Source organism: Carettochelys insculpta, chromosome 9, assembly GCF_033958435.1.
Source record: "Carettochelys insculpta isolate YL-2023 chromosome 9, ASM3395843v1, whole genome shotgun sequence".
NCBI lineage: Eukaryota > Metazoa > Chordata > Testudines > Carettochelyidae > Carettochelys > Carettochelys insculpta.
Window position 1 is genome coordinate 23,663,910 of NC_134145.1, and position 25,026 is coordinate 23,688,935.

The 25,026-nt window shown below is 42.7% G+C and overlaps 1 protein-coding gene across 4 annotated transcripts in view; it reads right to left on the reverse strand.

Moving 5' to 3' along the window:
- Positions 1-24,671, reverse strand: part of SLC44A5 (solute carrier family 44 member 5) — a 198,542-nt gene extending 173,871 nt beyond the window's left edge. For 3 of the 4 annotated variants that reach the window (XM_075002430.1, XM_075002429.1, XM_075002427.1), the window contains exon 1: positions 24,247-24,422. In XM_075002430.1, coding sequence (XP_074858531.1) covers positions 24,247-24,283 — 37 coding nt within the window. In that variant the 5' untranslated portion in view covers positions 24,284-24,422. Of the gene's footprint in view, positions 1-24,246 lie in introns of all 4 variants that reach the window. The other variant, XM_075002431.1, reaches the window with a different exon arrangement.
- Between the last annotated feature and the right edge of the window lie 355 nt (positions 24,672-25,026).

The window sequence follows — 25,026 nt, forward strand, 5'->3', positions numbered from 1 at the left end:
AATCCTGCCTACCTCCAGGACTAAGACTAGAGGGACCCTCACCATTTGTTGAGGGAGGGCAACGGGAAGAGACAGGCAAGAGTACAATGATGTGGATTCTCTCATCATATCTCCACTGTATCCCGTAGGCTATGGTACGGGCACATGTTGTTCTAGCACCAACCACCTTCTAGACTTACAGGACAAACGAGTCAAGATGATCACCTTGTCATTAGGATTCTGGGGCACCAGTCATAGCTCTCATTAGCATATTTTAAACTATGAACAGACTTCCACTTCATATTTCTAACCTCACATACAAGAATGATACATGCACCAAGACAGGATATACAGATCCAACAGATTGTAACATTAAAATTGATAGGTTACATGGGGTATTTTGTTTTTACTATATTTGAGTTACATATATTTATATTATTCATAAGCCAATTTTCATAAAGTATGGGGGAACTGTCACAATATCATTTTCAGTTATTCAAATATGTAATAGATTTTACAAAGAATTTTGCATACTTCAAGACATTCCGCAAAGTTAGGAAAAAATTTCAAAATGGAAATTTTTCACATTTTGCACCAGCCTTTTGCAAGACAAAATCCAGAACACTTGATTCAGTTCCAATTGCAATTTGTTCTCCCAGTCTCTTTTCACCATAATTTGGTGAACTCTAAACTTTGATTTTCAAATTCCCCTATTACCATTATGTCTCTATTGTTCCCATATCCCATTTCTTGAAAAGATGAAACTCCAAATCAGTAGTTTTAAAACTATGCTTCTAACCTTTGCATTGAACACATTTTCTTATATAGCCATGTTAGCGAATTGCTGTCAGTATTGACTAAAGATTGAGGGGAAAAAAAAAAAAAGGCAGTAATTTGGGAACAGGGCATCTGTTTCTCTGAATGCTGCCTCTGCTCTCCTCCTGTTGTGTTATCAGCTCTGATCTTCTATTCTGTTTTGTATTCAGGCTAGAAATAAATTGAAATTCATAGGCCTCCACTCTGCCGAGGTACTGGAAAAAAAAAATAAATCTTTTGAAAGACTGTACCATTGTGGTCCCAATTCGAGAAACACCTCCACATGTGCTTAATGTAATGTGTATAAAAAGTCCCAGAGTCACACTTCTCATGTATGGAAGTGTTAGGACAGTTGGCATCTATAACTAATTTCATTACTCTTTCAAAGACATATGTATGTAAAAACACAGTGGCTGGGTCTACACTTGTCCCCAGCTTCAAAGGGGGCATGGTAATCAGGGTGAACCCAGTGAATACTCAGCACTTCATTAGGCTACTTCTTCCCCATGGCAACTTTGAAGCATCAAACTTCTAAGTGCCGGCACGTGCATAGACGCAGGTGCTTCAAAGTGCTCACGCTACTTCAAAGTCCCTTTACTCCTCCTACACGCATGTCGACAGTTCGAAGTTCGACGCTTCGAAGTTGCCCCAGGGGAGAATTAGCCTAAAGTGCTGTGTATTCACCACAGCACTTCATTAGTAATCTCCTGTCACCCGGATTACCATGCACCCTTTGAAGTAGGGGGCAAGCATAAACAATCCCACTGTGTTTTTAAAGATACCATCCCACATAACTATCAGCTATTGACACCAAAATCAGGCTACAGATTGCTAAAGAGGAATTTACCAGCAAAATGAAGGTATGATTTGGTTTCAAGCATTTTGTCACGAAAACTCCTCCTTCATATCTATATACTTCCAGGCTGTGTCTACACTAGCTCCCAACTTCGAAGGGAGCATGGTAAGTAGAGTGACAGGAGATTATTAATGAAGTGCTGCGGTGCATATGCAGCACTACATTTAGTTAATTCTCCCCCGCAGCAACTTTGAAGTGTGAAACTTCGAAGTGCCAGCTTGCATGTAGCTGTGACTAACCCACGGGTACTTCGAACTGCCTGAGGTACCTCAAAGCCCCTTTACTCCTCAAAATTTTGTGCAAACTGGCACTTCGAAGTTGCTGCAGGGGAGAATTAGCTTAATGAAAAGTGCTGCATATTCACCACAGCACTTTATTAATAATCTCCCGACACCCTACTTACCATGCTCCCTTCGCAGCTGAGAGCTAGTGTAGACACAGCCCTAGAGAACAATTATGCATAGACATACAGATGCCATGTTTTAAATTTCTGCAGAAAAATATGCAGTAAATTTCCAGTTGCCTGCATAAGCATTTTCCCCTTTAGTGAAAAAGGATTTTATATTTTAAAAGAAAAAAAATCTCTTGAAGAATAAACTACACTCATAGGCCATGTCTCCATGGCCTGGGTTGTCCGCTCCCACTGCTGGCAGAACCATGCTAAGCAGGTTTCTGGAAATTGCAAATGGAAAGCGTGTGGCTAATTAGCATGGCCATGTGAGATTTCGCTCTCAGCATAAGGGACTAGCGACAGGGGCTTTAGCCAGCAGCAGTGCATCTACACCCACCAGCAGACACCTCTGCTGAGAGTGAAATCTCACATGGCTATGCTAATTAGCCATGTCAGTATGCAGAGGGGAAGCCACTTACAATTTCCAGAAACCTGCTTAGCATGGCTCTGCTGGCAGTGGAGCTGATGACCTGGGCCATATAGACGTGGCCATAATTAATAATTTAGGCACTGAAGAATACCTCTCTCGAGTTCTTTATTTTTCAGAAATTGAGGATGGCTTCTAATGCAAACAAGCAAAGACACCATAATAAAGGAATGATTTCATTACTGTATGCAACTGTGTGAGCCCAAATTATTTGCTGCCTTTTATTATTGATCTCCAGCTCTTTTTAAAGCCTATTAACTCACTCTGATAAAAATAAATTCCATTAATCACTGTTCCTTTTCATTTGCTTTTCAGACTGAGAAATTAAAAAGTATTAGTCTGTTAATTCAATCTTGTGCATTTTAAGTAAATCACATCACCATCTTGAAAACATAAACATATCCCAATAAAGGGGATAATGATAATCTCACTGTCAGATTAAGCGTATGTACTTCCCTCTACTTCTCAACTCACCTATCCAGGCACAGTTCTTCTGGGCAATGTCCAGGGCTTCATTTGTGCCCCAGCTTTCCAGGGCTGAGAATTGGCACCTGTAGACTTGACAGTTCATTTCCCCAGCACCTGTAGGCTTGCTGCATCAATTATTACAGCAAATAATTTTATTACAAATGAAGCAATGCTAATGCCCACTAACTCCTTTTTCACCTTTGTAATTCAGAGGCTGCTGTCTAGAGTTCTGTGCTGGATATTCCCTTTTGGATCCTTTTTATGAACCTGTGACCCACTCCTGTTACTATTCTGTTTCTCTTTATCCCAACCCATTCAGCAGATCCCTGTGGGTTGTCGGGTTTTTTTAAATCCCTCCCCTCTGTAGAAAGGAAAGGGACTCCTGCGTAATGAGAGCAGGAGAGAAGCAGCACTACATTCATTTTGGGTGTTTTTCCCGCCCCGCCTTATTTGCCTTTGTGACTGCAAAATGAGCTATAAGAGATGTAAAAGGAATAGTCTCTTGCAGATGGGACTCCCACAATGCAGGTAGGCAGGCTGCTTCTGGGAATATGTTCGGCATTCTACTTGTCACGGCATTCAGTAATTCACAAAGGTCTCCCACCCATTAGCACAAATTAATAAGGTTCTACTGGATAAGAAATGCATAAATGAGAGGAAAATACAGATGATGTATGCAGGCACACACATCATTTTTTTCCCACCTACAAGCTATGTTTCGTGATTATAACTTTTCTTCACTTTTACATTTGGGAGTAACTTTCTGTTTCCAGAATTAAAGGGAGTATGCCAGGAAGAACATTTGCTCTGAGGAAATAGCAGTCTACATTCAAACCACCATACTTTACAAATCTTTCTCATTCTTTCAACCTACTTACTGAGATAAACATTACAGGATTCGAGTGTGTTGGCCACAGGGACATAACATTTATTATCTTCTTGTTATTTGTAGCTGCTGTCTAGATACTAGCACAGATATCACATTGTACTGAAATCAACAGAAGAATGTATTCACAGATACAGTTCATTGACCTTTGTCAGCTACCAGCAAAGCAGTGGCACAAAACCTACTTATTCTTCTGCAAAAATCTAAAAATAAATACTGTATTATTAGTACTACATGATTTGTTACTCAGCTGCTTTATAATAATCTGGTCACGTCCAAGAAATCTTTATTCTGATGAAATAAGACAAGTGATGAAAAACCAATTAGTTGTACTGTATGATCCAGTAGAAATAATAAGAACCAGAGTCTTTATTAAAAGGTATTCGATTACTTCAAAACACATTTATTATGAAGGACCCTAATTCTGTTAAAATATTTCTTGGGTTCATGGCACAAATACTTACAGGTTTTGTAAGTAACTGGTTTTACCTGGGCTACCTGATTCAGCAAGACTGCTCCCTCCTTCTGCATATCATGCTACAGAGAAAAAACACACACCACATCAGGTAGAAGCCTACTGATAAATCTGTTGTATGCCCATATCTTGAATACTGCATGCAGGTCTGGTTGCCCCATCTCAAAAACAGAGATATTGGAATTGGAGAAGGTACAGAAAAGGGCAACAAAACGATGTGTCCGGGGGTATGTAACATCTTCTATGTGAGGAGAAATTAACGAGACTGGGACTTTTCAGCTTAGAAAGAGATGACTAAAGGGAAAATATGACAGAGGGCTATGAAATCATGACGTGTGGAGAAAGTAAATAAGAGCACAAGAACCAGCGGTCAGCAAATGAAATTAATAAGTAACGGGTATAAAACAAAGGGAAGTATTTATTCACCCAACACAGTCAACCTGTGGAACTCTTTGCCAGAGGGTGTTGTGAAGCCCAAGACTATAACAAGGTTCAGAAAAGAACTGGTTAATCAGGTCCAGGTCCATCAATGGCTATTAGTGAAGAAGGGCGGAGATGCAAAACCATTTTCTGAAGAGTCCTTAACCTCTGTTTGCCAGAATGGCGGACATAGGACTGATCACTTGATGATAACCTGTTACGTCCACTCCCTCAGAAGCACCTGACATTGGTCCTAACAGAATATGGGATACTGGCATAGACAGACCATCAGCCTGACTCATTATGGATGTTCTTATAGTCTTAAGCTTGGAAAGCTCATATAAATGAGAGTGCCACTTCCTGTAAAAAGCAACATGAGCATTGGAATTTATGCTCAACCTACAACTGCCCTCCTGGAAGTTATTTTAGTCCCCTGCTGGAACAGATTCCTACCATGACCATGTGGGAGGTATGTACTTGGATAATCAAAACTATAAATTATTTTAAAAAAGTTGTTATAAACAAAAAATACCACCAGGTTTTCTGCCTAGTGGTAATTTTGCTCTTCTTTGGAGAGCCCAATGTCCTAAGTTTGGTTGGGGAGAGGGGGACTGTTTTGTTTTTTGTTCCCTCTGGGCCAGAGCTGCAGGCAAAGTAAACAAACAAAACAAAACAAAACCCTCCTTATTATTTTTGATAAACAGTGAATATCTAAGAGACCCACAATGAACAACTCATATCTAAACAAACAGTATGTGATCTCAAAACATTGCGTAGTAACTCCCCCTTTAATATGTGCAGTGCGTTTTGGGATATGATACTGTATCTGTGTTTTGATCATGTTGCTAATAAAGTCTTATTCCCATGCATTGTGGCTCTTGAATTGAGGTTTTTATAAAATTTGAAAAAAACTGCTCCTTGCTATTTTCGTTGCCGACCCCTGCTCCGAACCAGGTTCCTTGACATAGCAATTGACTCTGTCAATGAGGATGGATATTTGAATGTCTTCAGCTTAGTTTCCTGAGTGGGACTGAAATGTCAAACGGACTATTTGGGCACAATCATCTCAAAGGTCTTGATTCATTGATGCATCTGAGCTCTTCTCAGCCAAGGTACCAAAGGGGCAGAAATGCCTTTATGCCACTCTGCAACTCCATTATTTTGATGCTGTTGAGACTACTCTGATCCCCAATACAAGCTAGAGCAGACTCAGACCTGTCCTAGCTGCACTTGCTTCCTATGGCCCAAGAGTTCTTTGGTCAGCAGCTTGGAAAAGCTGAGGCCTGTCAGCACTTCACCCATGCCCCCTAGTGAATGACTGTGATAGGACGTATTGAGAAAGACCAAGAACGTTTACATCAGCTATATGCCCTCCTGGGATCTCCCCTATGACAGAGATATTCTTGGTGGCCAGAACTGCCCACTTTACAGCCCTTAACATCAGAGCAATGGACATAAAATGGTCACAGGAAAGTGGTGAACAAGGAAGAAAAATACTCTGCTTGTTTCATAAGGGTTGTAGTTATTATAAGAAAAAGGTAAATTCTAGGGACAAGATAAAAGTTTTCTTGCAATGAATAAACTAACTAGAAGGTTACCACAAAAGGCTTGGTAGCAACATATTCAAACTGAAGAAACCACACATGAACATACCAGAAATTAAAACAAAATTTTAGATTAAATTTACAGGGGGACTTTTTGCCCCAGAAGATAATCAATTGGTGTTTGGAATCAGTTACCCATGGAAATAAGGCAAAATATGTTTTATTGGGATGCAGTGGAAGGAAGTCAAGAAGGCCATTTCATAGATACTAATAGTATCAAGAAGTGTGTGCGATTATATGGTTAGTAACGTTGAATCTTGTTACAGTATTAAACCGACTGCTAAATCTGAAGTTCTGCAGGAACGCACCCCCCCCAGTATTTTGGCAAGGACCTTGCAAGTTTTCACCTTTCTGTGGGGCATTGCACAGGAGTGATTTATTAGCATTTGGTGTAGCGATATGATCACTTGGTTCAGGGAAGGATGTGGCTTTGTGGATTCTGGTGAACTTCGGTCTTTCACATTGACTACATATTAGCAATATCGCTTATGGAATGTAATTCTGAAACCTTAGAAAGCGCCTGTATATGATTACTGCCTCATGAGTGTTAGTTTGTCTTTTTCCTGCGTAGGAGTTCTTAGCCTGCAGCAGGCCGTGACCCTGAAGGAGGTCACATTCATACATCTAAGTTATCATGCTCTCTTACTCTCCTTTTCCCAAGATTTTGTCAGCCTTTTTACCACCAGCTACCACAGCAAAAAACATGATATAACACTGTGCCAACTCCTGCAGCACCTTCTTTGATTCAGTGCAAAGAATCTGCAGTTCAGCTAAGGGAGACTGCATTGCCCAAACCAGGCATTCCACTTTGGTTAGTCTTTGCTGTAATGCAAATAACAGAGGTCAAGGTCAAATACAAAAGGTCAAGAACTGGAGAATAGCATTTGTGTTCACTTCTGAAAGCACAGGAATAATCATGTTTCCTCACACCCAGCTTGCTGATAACATCAGAGACAGACTAATCATCCACCCCACAGCCTTGATTGAGTATTTTAATAGTTCTAAATCAATTCCATGTATGCTATTCTGATCAATTCTTCTGTTTTGATTGTAATAGGATAATAGTCTTCATCAAGCATATTCAGCTTCCTTGGCTTTTTGGGATAATATCCAGATAGTTAAAAAAAAAAACACTCAATTAATATACTCCAAGCAATTGCTTTTATCAGTCTGCTGTCTCTAAAACAGGTACCAGAGCAACAAAAGGAAACACACACATGCAGCTGAGCAGCTGTGGATGGCTATGTGCCTTTACACTTCAGGAGTGAGTGCACAGCAAACGGAGTGCTTCCATATCCAAGTGAAGATAGATTACTGAGCATGATTTGATTACAAGAGCAAGCAGCATAATCAACACATTCATCTATGAGAGCCCTGTGCTTGCTACTATTCATGCTTTCTACTGAAGTGTAAGGATACATAACCGACTAACACAGAGGAAACCAAACCAATTAACTAATGGAAACAGAAAGGGCAGAAAATATTGAGAACTGAGCGGGCAGAAACGTTGCTGTAGAATAGACAATTTTTATTCCTCCCTGTCCTTAGCCCTCTCCAAGAAATAATGTCCATTCTAGTTTTGACACCGCTCATCTGCACAGTGGCATACACCTTGAGGCATCAGCACATATAACACAAGTGGCAAACAGCAGAGTGTCTGGAATGTTTTATGGAACAGGTGGGTTATTTATGGGGCAATTTCATTTGTTTTCTCACTCATGCACTGGTTTGCATTTTGACAGGAGAAGTACTCAAAGCTAGTTTCAGTTGTCCTCAGTGAAAACCAAGGGGCTAACTCCTCCTGGGCCATGGTAAAGTGGTAACAAAACTTCTTTAAAGCCTCATCTCTCCTAGATCTCCCACCAGGCAGTCTGATTCCACACCAACTCACAGCTGCAGCTAAATGCCATACTCTAGCCCTATTCAAAACAACTTTTCTTGGATCAGCAGCAACTCCACAATGTAATTCACCACTAGCTTTTGCCATTTAAAGCCAATTTATTATAACAAACTGCATTTCACATCTGATTGTAGTATTTATTAGCTGTGTCCAATAGTATCTATAACAGGGGTCTGCAACCCTGCTGAGGCAGAGTGCTGAAATTTGACCTTTTGACCTCTAGGTACAGTCCGAGTGCTGGTGGGACTTTTAAAAAGTCACTAATAGTCCTACTTACAACAGCTTCATTAATAAATAAAGATGCAGAGCTTTACCACTCAGGTGATGGTGGGAGCATTAGCTGGTCTTTTGTTAATCTACCAGCAGCATGGCTTCAAGCAAGCCCCCGGCTGCTCGGGGGAGGAGAGGCAAGGCTGAACTGCAGCCTTCTGTGCTGATGAAAAATTGACTCATATGCCATTCTTGGCATCCATGCCGAGGGTTAGTGACCCCCTGATCTATACCCTGCTGTTCACTGGACGAATACAAGAGACAGCACAGTCCTTGACACAAAAATGTTATATTCTAACAAGGCTAAACAAGAAGAGGGACATAGGAGAGAAGTAAAGGGTAGAAAGGGCAAATGGCAGAATATACAGTAGAATACCCAGATTGCGACTACTGGCCATCACCTGAAAATGGGCTCTTTAGTTTTAAAGCAGAGAGATATAGACTGTGCTTAAGTGGCCAGCAGCCTTGCCATCATGAGCCAGTTAGCTCGTTTTAGATACCCCAGGAGAACTGGGTCTTCAGTAGGCCCTGTACATAAATGAAGCCAAGGTTTTCTCCTGACCAGAAGAAAACTTTATTGGAAGCTGAAGTTCATTATAATGGACTTAAACAATTCAGACCTTTCATTCTACTTTAACGCGTCCAGGTTCATAACTAGCACAAGACGCTTCCCCTGCATAACACTGCTGAACAAAATCCCAGGATTAGATGACCATAAAACTACGTAGTGTTTTGTTTATAAGCAGTAACAGTATGAAAAGAATTAATGTACTGAAAGGCGATGTTCAGCCCACTAACTAAACTGAATGTATTAGATCAAAATAGTGTTAAACAAAAGAGACACACTTATTATCTATCGTAAATAAAGCAAATTATTTTATTGCTATCTATCTTAAATATTAGCCTTTAACTAGAAGCATCCATGAACTGTGCAATGTTTCTAAAAAAAGTAATTAATATCCTACATTTCCAACAACAGTTATCATACAGGATTTCACTTTAAATGTATGCTATTTATGGCCACTAAGCCTGCTGCAAAATGTTTTGGTTAGTCATTAGGTATTCTTAGTGTTCAATGATATTTGTTGCTATTGTGACAATATTAGTAACAGAATCATAGCTTACACACCAGAAGGGATTTCCCCTGACAATAATGCAAGTAGGGACCTTTGATAAGGCCGTATGAATAATTTTACAGATGTCCAAATCTACTGTAACCAACAGCCTTCCCTTTTAAGAAGGTACCATTTAAACAAACCTTGACTGAGAATTAAATTTTAAAGCAAGATTTGCTAGGTAATGGGGGTTTTTTTCCCCCACATTCCTGGGCTCTTAAATTCTTTAGGGCTATGAGTGTGTGCTGAACTGAAAAGAGCTACATGCGCAAGAGTTTAAACAGACAGACACTATACTGTATGTATACAGTAACAGAACTGAAAAGTGGGTGGTTTTGTATGAGCTGCATACATTGGGTGGGATTTGCAGAATCTCTCATCATTAACCTAATGCTGACTTCAATAGCAGCAATGAGACTTATATCACTGGGAGCAGAGTTAAGCCAATGTTGAACATTTTTGAAAATCCTACCTACAATATTTTGCGTTTACTGTATATAGCACATATCCTCCACCTGTCTTGTTGACTGCAGAGTAACTCTCGAGTTATTCAGGGGTTGCAGGAACACAACCCCTGTGTAACTAATTTTCATGCAAGTTGGGGGGGAAATTCCCCTGGGCTTGCAGGAGCTGGGAAACTGACCAGCCCACCAAAGCTGGTCAGTTTCCTGGCTCCCAGAGTGCTGGGAAGCCATGTACCTAAGGGCAGCCTGGTTCCCATCTCCCCACTGCTTGCAGAACCCAGGAAACTAACCAGCTCATGGCTGGTCAGTTTCCCAGTTCCCACCAGCATAGGGCAGAGGGGAACCAGGCTGCTGCTTGGTTCCCAGCTCCCAGCCTCTTGGGGGACCCGGAAAATTGACCAGCCATGAGCTGCTGTGTATCCTGGGTCCAACAAGTGGTGGATAGCTGGGAACCAGGCAGCAGCCTGGCTCTCAGCTCCCCTCCCCTTTCAGAGCCAGGAAACCAACCAGGGCAGCAGCCTTGGTCAGTTTCTTGGCTGAAACCAGTGGAAGGGAGCCAGAAACCAGGCTGGCTCCCCTCCACTCCTTGGAGCCAGGAAACTAACCAGCCCACCAGCTTCCTAGCTGCTTGTCCCTGCCTTCCCATAGCCACACAGCTGACAGATTTAAGATGATTACTGACAGCCTCACGGCCGGAGGAAGGCAGGGAGAAGGGGCTCTTAGCCTGCCTAGCAGCCTGCAAAGCAAGTTACACACAACTTGAAGCTGCATATGTCAAGGGTTTACTGTAAATTGTCTGGCAACTGTTTCCTTTCATACATTACCAGAGGGGAAACCTACACTCAACAATCCAGTAACAAAGTAGGACAGAGAATCTAGGATCATCATTCCTAAATCACTACTCTCACCTCAGATTAACCAGATAATTAGGCAGCTTCTGACCACAGCTACAAGCATTTAAATCTAGAGTTACTCAAGTGAGTTATTCTAGATTTATACCAGTGTTATCAAGATTATATCAAGATTAGACAAGAATCAAGACAAGAATCTGGCCCAGTGTATTGTTGTCATCATCATCATCAGTCCCTTGACCGAGGTCATTGGGGCACCTTCATGACAACCTTCTTTATAGTGTCACTCCATCTCTGGCAGTCATGTGCCAATTCTTGAGTTGCGGCAAAGCTCATCCCTGTCCATTCTTTAATGTTGTCTATCCATTTGGTCTGCAAGGTGTGGTGCACGCTTGGCACTGCAGCCAGCAATGTCAGGATCAGCTAGCTCTTCCCACCGTGGGAGGGTGAAAAGCAAAAAGTTGTGGCCTGCTGATGACCCGTGTCCACACAAGTCAACCCTACCTCCTTGTGGTGCAGACTGCAACTGCCTGCATAAAGAGGCAGGCTAACGGGGCTGTGGCCGCCTGGAGAGGGATGGACTCCACCAGGTTTGAAATCTGCCCAAGACACGCCTAATGACAACTAATAGTGTATTGTATTGAAATGTAAAAACAGCATCTAAATGCTATGTATTATTTCTGAGACAGCATTTTTGTAACAGAACACAATATCAAAAGTTAACCAACAAAGGAAAATTGGAAAAGATGTTATGGCTAAAACTGCATCAACTGCTTCAAAAGGGCAGTGTCTTCAAGACAGATTTTAAAAATGCAAAACTTTGCAAAAGCTTGGTGGGAAACACTTTGCCTTTGTAGTGAAGCACATAAGAAATAAGCACTCTCAGTGCTGGGTGAAAAAAACTGTTTTATCCATTCCCGAAGTAGAACAGTGCTCTTTTCCATGATGAAACTATTAGCAAAGCTAGGCGTGGAAGGCAGACAATAGTCCAGTAATAGCACAAGACCTGAGTCAGATATAAATCTGGATACGGCTTAAAAATCTTGGCTTCCTAGAAATGCCTGAGCAGTCTTCTAGGTATTTAACTCTGGTGACAAAAGAGGTAAATGAGACAAATCCAGAACTATTACTGAAGATGATCCCTTATGGCACAGTGACTGCATTCCATTTCTATAAGGATTTATCACCCAGCTTTCTCTTCTGTCTTTCAGTGGTGTATTCTTTTCTTTCTTTCTTTCCCCCTAAAACACACAAGCCAGTCCACCAGTCTAGAGATAACAAAATACCCATCACACACAGAATCAGAGTTCATGTCCAGAGCTTGATCCTTCTCACTCCAGCTGGGGCAAGGAAAGCTACTGAAGCCAGAGAACTCAGGCTCTCAGAAGGAGAACCTCATTTCAATGACTCACCTCTTCTCTAGGGGCACAAAGAGAGCTGAACTGATGGACTTTAAAGAAACCACTTTCTAGCCCTCTTCTGTTTAAATGAGAATTGCTGGTAAGTGGGCCCTTATGAAACTGGGGCAGAAAGAATAATAAAAGGAAGAAACTGTATTCAGAGAACTCATTCCCTGCCCAGGAAATAAAAGTAAAATCTGATAACTCGTACTTCGGTCTGGAACAAAACTAATTCTGGAAAAGGGAGATTCTTCTTTTAAAACCTGTTTTACATAGAAGAAATGCACATACCATGCACAGTCAGTTCATCCTGTGTATTGTATGAATGAGTCTCCTCACCTGTCTTGAGATTCCCAGGCTTCTAAAGATATACAGGTATACTGGATATACAAGCTCAAGAGGGAGCGAGGCAGAACTACTTTTTATTTTACATTTTAATGTGTAGCGGCTTTTGAAAACAGGAAACAAAAATATTGCTGAATTATCTAGGAGTAGATCACAGCTGGCTGTGTATGAAATCATTCACGGACAAGGTAGATATCTTTTATAGGACCAACTTCTGTTGGTGAGAGAGGCAAGCTTTCAAGTTATGCACAGCTCTTCGACTTGCCTCGATTACCAAAAGAAACCGGTCCAATGAAATGTATTACCTTGCTCACCTTATCTCTCTGATATCCTGGGATCAACATGGCCACTTCTAAACTGCACTGCCGTAGAGTAAAATCATGCCATGTAGTCATCAGCAAAGCTCTAAGTCATACCAAACCTTTATCATCATGTTGGTCTGAGTGGCAGTCATTACATCTGTTTGAATGTTTCACTGTATTGGTTTGAATAATAAAAGTGATCATACTGCCACAAACAAAATGCATGATTCATTCAGTAGCAGCTGATCTATAAAATGTTCAACAGTTACATTGCAAAATCTCAGCAGGAAGTTAAGAAAAGAGTCTAGGGAGAATAATCATGCTATTGCTAAATGGAAGGATTTAACCAATCTTGACAGAATGTCATTAATCCACTGGGTTATTAAAATAGCACTAGCTGTAACTCTGCTACAGTTATGTCTCTGTTGACATTTCTATGTACTCCCTTATTTTCAGAGGGATGAAGCTCAGAGAAAGACACCCACTGTTGGTTGAAATATGCCATACAAAGAGCCAGTCATACAAGGCTTTCTATTACATGGAACAGACCTGAGCCTGAAGCAATTTTGTTAATTTCCTCCACAGGGGTGACATCATCATATACACACACTAATTTGTAGAGTGCAGAGAGAACAACTGCTCCAACCTCTGCATCAGAACTGACTGTGGGTAAAGATATTAGATTGTTGTTTTAGTACAATCACTGTAAAATAGTATTTTTGGCGGAAATAATTTTCTTCTAGTATGTATTAACACCTGCATATTAATCTAACAAATTCTGATACAAGTCTGTTCCATCAAAAAGTAATCTAGTTTATTAGCCTCTTTTCTTGTTAGACATCCTGGTGAGACAGATCATTAAGCAACAAGTAAGCCATAACAACTGAATTTTGCATTAATTTTATATCAAAGCAAGGGTATTGTAATGATGTTAATGTCAGCTTGTCGAGTTGGAAATCCCAAATTCCAAGGAGTTCTGAGACTTTCACACATTTTCAGGTGAGGTGGTACCTTTACTTTATAAATGGTCCCACTGAGATTGCTTGTGAAGTGCTCACTACTGAACCTGAGCTAAGGTAACAGAATCAGGCCCAGGATGTTTTCACATTTTTTTCATGTTTTTCACGATTTTTATGAGTTATCAGACATTTTACTTTCCTGAGCTAAAGTAAATAAAACAAAACATCCATGTAGGCTAATTTTAAATTCTGCAATATGAGCAAAACCTTTTCTCTTTACTCACATGGGATGATATCTGATACTTAGCGCTTCTTAGGATTTGTCCCATCTGAAGCTCCATAAGCTACAGTCACACTACAGTGATCTGTCGAGAGAAGTCACTGTTGGAAGAGATTTCCCAATAAAACTTCTGTCAACAGAATGTGGCCTCACACAAAAGCCATTTGGAAGAGTGCTCCACTCTGTCAACAGAGAAGCCAGATTTTCCTGCCCCTCTCTCGACAAAACAGGCACCCAGCAGCACAGCAGACAGGGCTGCCCATTGTCCTGGATGCCCATTGTCCTGGATGTCAACAGAACCTGTTGACAAAAGGCGGTCTTCCTCATCTGGGAGAGACAGAAGGTTGTTGGCAGAAGTGCCAACTTTTTTCGACATACTGTCGACTGAATGCATTGTGTGTGTGGACATTCCACCAGTTTTGTTCGCAAAACTCATTAGTGTACCCATAAGCCATGGACTTTAGCAGGAATAGTTGTGTGAAAAAGTTAATCAGACTTGTTGTCATAAATAAAGCCAACAGGATTTGGCCTTACATAACATGAGGTCTGAAATATTGGCTGATGTCATAAATACATTATTTAGGCTACTATTTGTACTATATTAAGAATTCTTTTGGTCCTAGATCTTGCCAACACTTACATGTATGCTTAGGTTTACTCCAGGATATTGTCTCATTGCAGTCTATGGGAAAAGTTACATGAGTAAAGTTACCAATGTGTTTAACTATTTACAAAATCAGACCCATAGCAAGTATCCATAAACTGACAGTGACACAAAAATTCCTGAAATACATGGGAACCTCTTTAATCCAGCAACCCTGGGAAACAGGGTAGGACAGATTATGGAATTTTCCAAACCCAAGGAGGTCCTTGGGGGCGGGAGTGCAGGGTCTAGGATAATGTGTAAGGGGGTTGAGAGTGTAAGGGGATGAGTAGGATACTTACCTGGTACCCCACTTCTGGGCTTACATATCTGCACAAGACCCTCCACCACCTGCCACTCCCAGGCACCAATCCTGCCACTATGGGAGTGGGAGTGGAGGAAGGCTTCAGAAAAGCCCATTGCTAGTCTATCATTCCCTCACTGGGGAGGAGCAGGAGTGGCACCACACAGACCTGCTTCATCCTCCCCCTGCTCGAGTCTGAACCACAGATGTTCCCGGATTAGGGATACCCAGATTCTGGAGGTTCAAGTGTACAGTAAAACCCTGAGATACGCACACTCAACTTGCGTGTATTTTGGTTGAATGCGACTCAGGGTGGTGGGGAGCTGGCACCTGGCTCTGGGCTGCCTGACATTCAGATAAGCAGGGAAATTGATCAGTGCTGCAACACTGGTCAGTTTCCTGTCTCCTGTGAGCAGTGAGGAACTCAGAGCCAGGCTCCAGCAGCAGCTGGTCAGTTTCCAGGTTCCTCTGAGTAAGGTGAAATTTAAGGTATGCAGGGTTGCGCAAGAACGCAACCTCCACGTAAGTCGGGGGTTTACTCTACCACAAAAGCTTGCAGTTAGCAAGCGACCAAAGCTTCAAGGGTTGCCTTCACTATGTATTTATGTGATAAACATCATCACCTTTGAAAATGCTTCTGTATTCTACTGGGTCAATCTGCCTTTAAAAAAAAAAAAAATCCTAAATATATGTTCACAATAGTCTAACAATAATAGGTGGCTTTAAATTCTCTGGACATATGTTTACATGATACTCTATTGTGGTAGGCTCTGTCAACACAATGCATTTTTAAAGCCCTTAAATATATATTTACATAATCCATTCTTTAAGCAGTCCTGAAATACATATTTACACAATAGACTAATCTCACTGAAAAGCAATTGCAATTCATTGTGCCTAATCTCACACAGTTCTGAGAGGGATTTGTCTCTTTATATTTTTTATTTTTCAATACTATCACTTAATTTAACTCACATGGTAAAAAATAGGATAATTGAAGGCCTAATCCTGCTCTCACTGAGCCTTCTGGCACTATTCCCTATTGACTACGAACTAGGACTGTATAGGAAAGTGGGAGACTACATGACAGTTAAACAAGTGCCCAGGCAGTGTACCTACAGTGCAAATCTGAGCCACAAAACTGAGAAACGGAAATGTAGTTCTTAAATCTTTCTAGCTAATGTAGATTATTCAGTGAATGATGACACATACTTCTATACTTTGGAGTACATAAACACAAGAAAACAAACTAAGGATAACAAGAAGTCCTGTGGCACATTATAGATAACATACTTTGGAGCATAAGCTTTCTTGGGCAAAGACCCGCTTCATCAGTCTTTGCCCAAGAAAGCTTATGCTCCAAAATATGTTAGTCTATAAGGTGCCACAGGACTTGTTGTTTTTGAACATACAGACTAACACGGCTACTTCTCTGAAACTAAGGATAGAATTTCCATAGTCTAAGTAATATATTTTTCAGCTACCAAACACTAGAATTATACACAATCATGGCACAAGAGAATCAATGAGTACTCTCAGCATTTACAGAAAGGTCATAGCTAATTGGTGTTAATAAGGGGGTCAGTCTCCTAATCTAGGGGCTAATTGTCTGCGATCAAGTATTTCTCATACTTGTTAGCAGACAGGGTTCTTACTTGTCTATTCATTTCAAGGATCAGCCAACCCACGTCCAAGAGAATTCATGGCCTTGTGATCCTTCCTCGCCCATTTGAGAGTTCATTTAATGATTATGAAGCTGAAATTATAGTAACTTCCAGTTAGAGACATGCACTGTGTGGGTAGGTGCTGTGTAAGAGTCTGAGCTTAGCGCCGTCACATGGACTTGAATCATGATTTGCACTGCAACACCAACATTAGTCCAGACTCTCCTGAAGATATAACTTGAGATTTTTTTGCTAAAATAGGCAAAATTGAAATATCAGATCAAATTCATTTTCATTTGTTACAGTCTTTCACCATAGCAGTGAAAGTCTAGTACACAATACTGCCTAGGCACATGTTTAACTGTTATTTCTCCTGTCATGTATTCTCTCATCCAGCAACATCTGTAATCTGGAATGATTTAATTAGCCAGATGATCACTTCTCAAGGGAGTGGCCAAGTTTCCCATGGTCCCATAAAGTTTGCGTACAGCTGCCAGTCCTGGTTCTCAGTGTCCTGTGCTGTTATTTAGCTGTAACTTACCCCTAAACGTCTTCCAGGAGCCAAGTACAGTGGAAATATTGGAAATGTGCTAGACAATATTGACCTCTCATGGTCTGGCAAATTCTCTCATTTGGCAACAGTCAGGGCCCAAGGACACCAGACGAAAGCATTTATACCTGTGGTAATAGTTTCTCTTATTATGGAAAGTTTTATTATCCACAACTCTGTCAGAGGCATAGATCAGGTTAATTGTGGAATTCATGCAGAGATATGGATAATTTATACAATAAAAACAGATTGTCCGCTAGAAATAGAGGGGTTTTTTTCCACTTTAAAGGTACCCGCTCACTCCATTCCCCCTGCCTCCACTGGCCCCTCTTTCTCAACCTCACTTACTTTCATCAGGCTGGGTTACGCAGCTGGGGTGCAGGAGGACTGTTGGCTCTGGGAGGGAGTTTTGGTGCAGTAGGTGGTCTGGGTGCAGACTCTGTTCCAGAGTCTAGGCACAGGCTGGGAGTCAGGCTCTGAGAAATTGTTTGGGGTGTGAGGAGAGGGAGAGGTCAGGCTCTGGTATGAAGTTTGGTGGAGGTGGGATGCAAGAGGGGGCAGGAAGCTGGCACTTTCCCCAGGCAGTGTGTCTCCTTTAGATGCATTCCTCTGGCAGTAGCTTCTAGGGGGGAGGCCAAGAGGCCTCTGCATGCTGCTGCCCACAAGCACTACTCTGCAGCTCCCATTGGCTGCAGCTCCCAGCCAATAAGAGCTGCAGAATCAGCGGTTCAGGCCAAGACAGTATATGGAGAACCCCTTCTTCTCCCCTCCCCGCCCCGGCCAAGACCATAAGAATGCTGCTGGCCACTTCTGTGAGTGGTATAGAATGAAAACAAATAAGGGAGCCTGCTTTCACACCAGCCCAGCAGTCCCCAAAATCTCACTGTTTGTCTGAGGTAGCCTCTGGAAGAGAGGGTGGGATTCCAGGAGACTGCTGGCAAAAGCTGGAGTGTTGCCAACCCTAGCCTACAGATAATATTTCCTAGAATTACGTTTTAAAGATACCTTTATCTCTGGATATTAGTGGCTCACAAAATGCATAAAGACATGGAGGCCAATCCTCAATTAACTTACACTGATTTAAACCAGATGATGATTTGGCTTTTGGGGTATTTCTCTACCAAGAGTCATCAAAATATTTCAGTCTACTAAATCTAACAGCACTTTTCCATGGTTTTTTTTCCTCTCCCCCTGTAACAACCCCTAGAGGAAAAATGTGCAAAAATGTCAAGTTATCTTCCCTACTATCTCTGAAACTTAATATATAGTTGGAAATAATGTATTTACAAATCAGCAGTTTACTTCCTGTTCCTTGAATGAGTTCTATAAATGCTACACATTAGATTGCAAGCAGATCAGATACTTTTGTATTAAATGAATTTGCAAATATATATGTAGCCCTCAACGGTTGTTTATAATTACCTTACACAATGAATAAAGTTCATAACACAGTTTATATTAAACTATAGCATAATTCATATTAAATATTAAAATTAGGTTACTCATAATAAAATAATTTAGTATTTATTAAATGATCATGTCATGTTCCAATCAAAATAATTATGATAAAATAAGAAAAAAATAATTATGATAAAATAACATTTAAATTCTTCACCATGGAATTTCAAAAGGAAAAGCAGCAAAAAGCTACAATAAGCACTAGATCTATTTACCTTTCATGTGTTTTTAAAATAAATTTCCTTGCTGCTATTATTGATAAAATAAATGACAAACTGAACAAAGATTTCTGCAAAATCCATATGCTCCTCCTGCTCAATCCTACAGAGAAGCTTAAAAACCTAAATTCATTTCAACAGGCAGGATTAACACATCACCAAAGGAACAAACATAAGATGAAGTGAGGTACCAAGGGAGAAAGTTTTTCTATTAAAAAATAAATATCTGCTATAACAAACTTATTAAACAGGGTACATAAAGTAAATTGCTACCTTTTGCATTCCCTTCTCACCCGCCAAGTTTATTCTATTGCAAATAACCCCTATTAAGTTAATATAAATCAGAAAATCCATTCATATCAGAATCCCTCATACTTATGTACTGTAGCTGTGTTCAAAGCATTACTGATTTTTCTGAGACATCATACACAGTGGAAAACTAGGTAAGGTGGACCAGATTTAGATAATTTATTAAAGTGCAATCCCATGTAAGTCAGTGGAGCTGCACTCATTTATATCTCACTTTAAATTTGGCCAAGTATGAATTACGAGGTGATAGAAGATTCAGCCTTGAAATGCCTGCCACCTGCCTGTTGAAGTGTAAATACCGCAAAGGGAAAAAAACGTTCTGGGTAGTATGTAGTGTAGCAAGGTATTCCTGGGTCCTGGCAGGGTCCCACACCTCTCTTTTCTATTGTGAATGTTCAGCTGCATCCACCTCTGCCAGTCTCACAAGTAGAGGGGAGCCCAGGCACTCTCCCATTGACCTACTCCCTCTTCCTACCTCCTGTCTCTTTTAGATGGCATTTCTTCTCCTTACCTGTCTTCTCTCCTCTTATTTCCACCTCTTCCACATTCCTACCTTCTTTACCTCCTCTCTCAGGCTACCTCTACACTGGCCCCCCTCCCTTTCAAAAGGAGCAAGCGAGCATGGTAGACTGAAAATGCAAATACATCATTTGCATAATGGCAGCCACTCACCATTCCAGAAGAGCTGCTTTCGAAATGAAAAACACCCATGTAGATGGGTTCCTACAAAAGAAAGCTCCACTTTCAAAAGCACTCTTCTTCCTGATTTTTTCCAGGAAGAAGGGTGCTTTTGAAAGTGGCACTTCCTTTCAAAGGAACCTCCTTTACACGGCTCTTCTGCATTTCAAAAGCAGCTCTTCTGGAACTGCGAGTGGATGCCATTACACAAATGATGCCCTGACTAGCAAATTAACACCTCACTTGCATTTTCAATCTGCCACGTTTGCACACCCCTTTCAAAAGGGATGTTAGCACCTAGGAACCTCAGTCAAGGACACATTAAGATAGGCTACACACTGGTAACAAAAACGACAGTCATTGCCTCATCGGATTTGCTCCCTGCCATTTGCAGATGCAAATAAAGGAGGACTAACTCAAGGTGAATTAAAAACACAGTAAACCCTCAATTTAACAGATTAATGGAAGAAGAGGTGTCCGTTAATGCTGAAAGTCCATTAAATCTGAATTTGTAGGACTGGAGGCACCTTGCAAGGCGTTCCTGGCCACTCCTCTAGCCCCAGCAGCCCCAGCCACTGTGACGGCTCCAGCACCACTGGCTCCAGCAGCTCTGGTGAGTCTTTGGAATTTATTTGGGGGGATGGTGGACACCATCCTTTACTTCCAAAGTCCATTAAATTGGGATTCTTTAAATGAAGGGTTTACTGTAATAAAGATTAGCTCTGATGTACACTGTAATTAAAGCTACTTACTAAAACACTGCTTGAAGCAGTATTTGTAAACTCTGCTTCCTCCTCCACCAAACCATTCCTTCAGTGATGTTATAATCTGGGCTTTATATCACTATTAGTTACTACTGAAATAATTGTGATGGCACAAACACATAATCTCAACATTGCTAAAGGCCTAGTCATGCACAAAGGGAGTTCTGCCTAACAGGAACAAGAATTAGTCAAGTGACAAATGTGATTAATTTATTTAAATGAGAGAGATTTTTTTAAACCCTCAACATTAAGCATGTGAAAGTGAGTGCACAATAATTTCTTTTTTTGCTTAGTTGCAATCATCCAAACACCAGCCCAAAGTGTGTGTGGGATTGGGGGGGAATATGTACAGGTGGAACATCTCTAGGTCAGTACCCTTGGGATGTAACTGGTGCCAAACCAGAGAATTTGCCAAACCACAGGAGGTCAATACTGTCTAGCAGCATTACCAACATTTGCATTGCTTACTGAGTGAAGATATTTAGAAGACATGTAGGGGTAAATCAGAGTTAAATAACATTAAATAATACTGGGAATCAGGACTGCTGGCTGTAAACAAACTTTATGGGACAGCAGGAAACTTGCCCACGCCTATGATAAGATGACATGCAGCTAACTATACGCCTGACCACAGATGTTGCTGGTCTAGTGATAAACAGCTTAGAGAGGTTCAGCTTGTATTCCATTTCATCTTGGTATTTTTCCACTGGAAGATAGCAACTGATTTTTTTTTTCTTGGGGGAAAAGAAAAAAAAAACTTCAGCTGGAAATGAGCCTTGATAAAGTCAGCATCACTGTTTGTGATAAACCCTTCCTACCTTTTCCATGCTGGGGGCAAGAAATCACATTTATCTATCACAGCTGTTCTAGGGAAGAATGAATCCTACTACCTGGATTTAGGAAGCTAATAAGCAGCTTGCTTCCAAGCTGATCTTATAGTCGCTTCATGCACACGCAGGGAAAAAAGAGAAATTATTAAAACAATGTAGTCTGCAGAAGAGGCTGACTCTCCCCACCCTCAAAAGTCTGCATGTTTACTAAAGCCTTTTATCCAGGTATATTCACTTCAGTAGACATCCAGGCATTATCTAGTATCACAGTTTTTAATCAGCCAATCCAAACCTAGTAATCCCTCATCAGTTACAGCTTGTTAGCACAGACTGGAGAGACAGACAACTAACAAGCTGTCTAGGGAGCCTACAGTCTGCTGTCAGCCAGGAATCTGTCTTACCTCTTTCAAGGAATTTAATTGACACCAGAACTCAATGGATTGAAGCTTTTGAGAAAGGTTTGCCTGTCATTTATAAAATAATAAAATAAAATCACTAGTGCTCTAGTGAACTAGGGTTACAAGAGGAGAGACTAAGGGCACCTACCCCTCCAAAAATATCAATAGGTAGATAAATAACCAACCATTAGCAGAGTTTGAAAAAAGTCACGATGATGACTATTACAGCAATTTCACACAAAAGGCATGCAATGTTGCAGCATCTGAATTTAGAAGGCATTTCACTTTCATTCCTTTAAAATCTATTTCACAGTATAAACACATGAAGAAAGAGAGAAAAAAGTAAAAACACTGATGAATGTGAAATCACTAAAACAGCAGAAATTCTAGTTAGTGTATTTCAATTTTCAATTCTGAAGTATTACAAGGTGAAACACAAGACATTTTTCCCAATGCCTTTTTCTCCGTGTAAATACAGGCAGTATCATGACAAAGGAACGCAGATGTTGCAAAGTAACACGTTTGAAAATGAAGCTAAAACAGTGTTGTGTGACAACCCAATACAATTTCCAAGACTTCTTTCCATTTATTTTCAAAGCAGAGCTCTCTTGATTATAACTGGTAAGCGAGGGAATTATATGCTGCATCTACAGGGGTATGAATTCAATCTACTGGCTATTTTCCATTTCTACATACTGTATTCCTCTAATTCTTCAGACGAGTGTTCTTCTATCTCCTTTTCTATGCACTGAATACTATTACCATGAAGTTAACTACAAAACTACTGACTTCTGTGGATCACAGCTTCTGAGGAGTTAAATGATTTTAAAGGTAACTGTCAACATTTTGGAAGTCTGTAAATTTCCCCTTGAACTTGTATGATTTCTGGCACAGGCTTTTCCCCCTCTAGAGGTTTGTTTATGTCTTCTTTCTCCAAACAATTCCCTGGTTTTCTGACTCATCCTGCAATCTTTTCTCAGGCAGCCACAACAGGGGAAGCATAAGAGACCAAATGCTTGTTCAGGGTGCCATTACTTCCCTTAAAGAAAGCTAACCAGCTTTGGTCCTTCAGGGCCTGTGAATAACTCAAATTGCCAATTTTTGATTAAGCAGATATGGTTATCAAATTTCAGTCCACAAAAGTAAATCAAACTCTGGATTTTCTGAGTTACAGTCATGTCACACAGTATGCATAAAACACCAAAGCAAGAGTTTTATTATTCCACTGATGCCCCTGAGTATAAATTATCTCCCAGAATGACCAGCCTGTTTGGGTGCTGAGAAAAGGAGATTTGTTTCTAAGAGGTTTCTGCTCGTTCTGCAGATTAAAGAGGGAACTATTTTGCCATGGAAATCTCATGCATAATTGTAAAAGGAAAACGGCACTTGATTTCATGGAGACGCCTTTAAACGGATTAAGGAGCCTGCTAAACCCTCTCTTCTGCCGCAAATGAATTAGCTACTCGGGAACAATTAAAGCAGCGCTCAAGCACCGAGATAAAGTTGTGCCCCCGGTGACCTTCTGCTGGAGAAAGCGACGTTTCGACTGGCAGGACTGGGGCAAGGAGACAAGCTGCTGGCTGAGCCCCAGTACCCAGTCCTGGGCTCCGTACCTCCAGCCGCAGCCCCGTTCTGCGCAGTGCTCCCCGGCACCCCAGCTCAGCGCACCGCGCCAGCGCACTCCCGCCGCACCCCCACGCGCAAGTTGCACGCCCGCATCCCGCTACGCCGGTGTGCAACCCCGCTCCCCGCCGGCCCGTTCTGGGCTCTAGATCCCCCTGCCCGAGCCCCCCGCAGCCCTTCCCAAGGCCGCACACCCGGCTCCGCGCCGCCCCCCGGCCAGAGCCCAACCCAGCCCAGCCCCGCCGCGGCGATGCCCCTGCGGCTTTCCGAGGAGTTCTGCCCCCGCTGCCGGCGAGCCCCAACTTGCCCCTCCCCGGGAGGAGTCGCGTGTGCCGCGGGGAGGGAGCGCAGGGGGGCAGCTGCTCCCAAGCCCCCGGTGCCGGGCGGGCAGGCAGGCGAGCCCGAGCCCCTCCGCTGCGGGGGGACCAAACTCCGGCTGCGGCGGCGGCCGGGCACTTGCCGGAGCCGCGATGTAAACAGGCCAGGGGGAGGCTCCGGCCGGCCCCGGGCGCCCGCTACGCGGCGTGGGGGGCGCTTACCGTAGGGAGAGGCGGAGGCTTCTCCCTTCCGGGCCATCTTCGCCCGCTGCCCGCCCTGCTGGCCGAGCCTGGAGCCCGGCGCCTCTTCCCCGCCACTCAGCGCGCTCGCGGCGGCGGCGGGCGGCCGGGCATGAGAGGCGGCAGCTGCCGAGCAGCCAGCGCTGGGCTCGGCTCGGCTCCGCCGCTCGCGTCCCAGCTCCCGCGCCCAACACTGACCCCTCTTGTCCCGCCTGGGCGCCAGGCAGCCACTGCGCCGAATCCGCGGCGGCGCGCGTCCGCAGGCCGGGGAGAGGGAGCCGGGGGGCACCGCCCGCAGCCCACGCCCCCTCCCCCCACAATGCAGCGGCCTCCCCCAACTTCTCCCGCCCGGCAACTTCGGCAAGTGCTGAGGCGGGCGGCGGGCCTGCCCGGGCGGGACGCCAGCGCACCTGCGGGGCCTGGGCCGTGCGCTAGGGGGTGGAGGCTCCTCCCCCGCCGGAAGCCGAGCGGGGTGTCCCCCTGCGGGCAGCAGGGAGAGCAGAGCTGCCCGGGTCCCCGGCCGGTGGGGGCAGGGGCCCTTGCAAAGTTTTCGTTCCGCCACCAGGGAGCTGTCCTTCCCCTCGTGCTGATGTGGGGCTGGGGAGGCCGGGTTGTGCCTGACAGCGGGCAGGCGAGGGAGAGGCACCCTCTGTGCTTTCCCAATGGCTCTCCCAGACCTCCGCATGCAGAGGTACTTGCCGCTCTCCTGGTCTCTTTCACCGGGTTCTGGTCAAGGGCCAAGGCCGATCTCAGTCCACACCA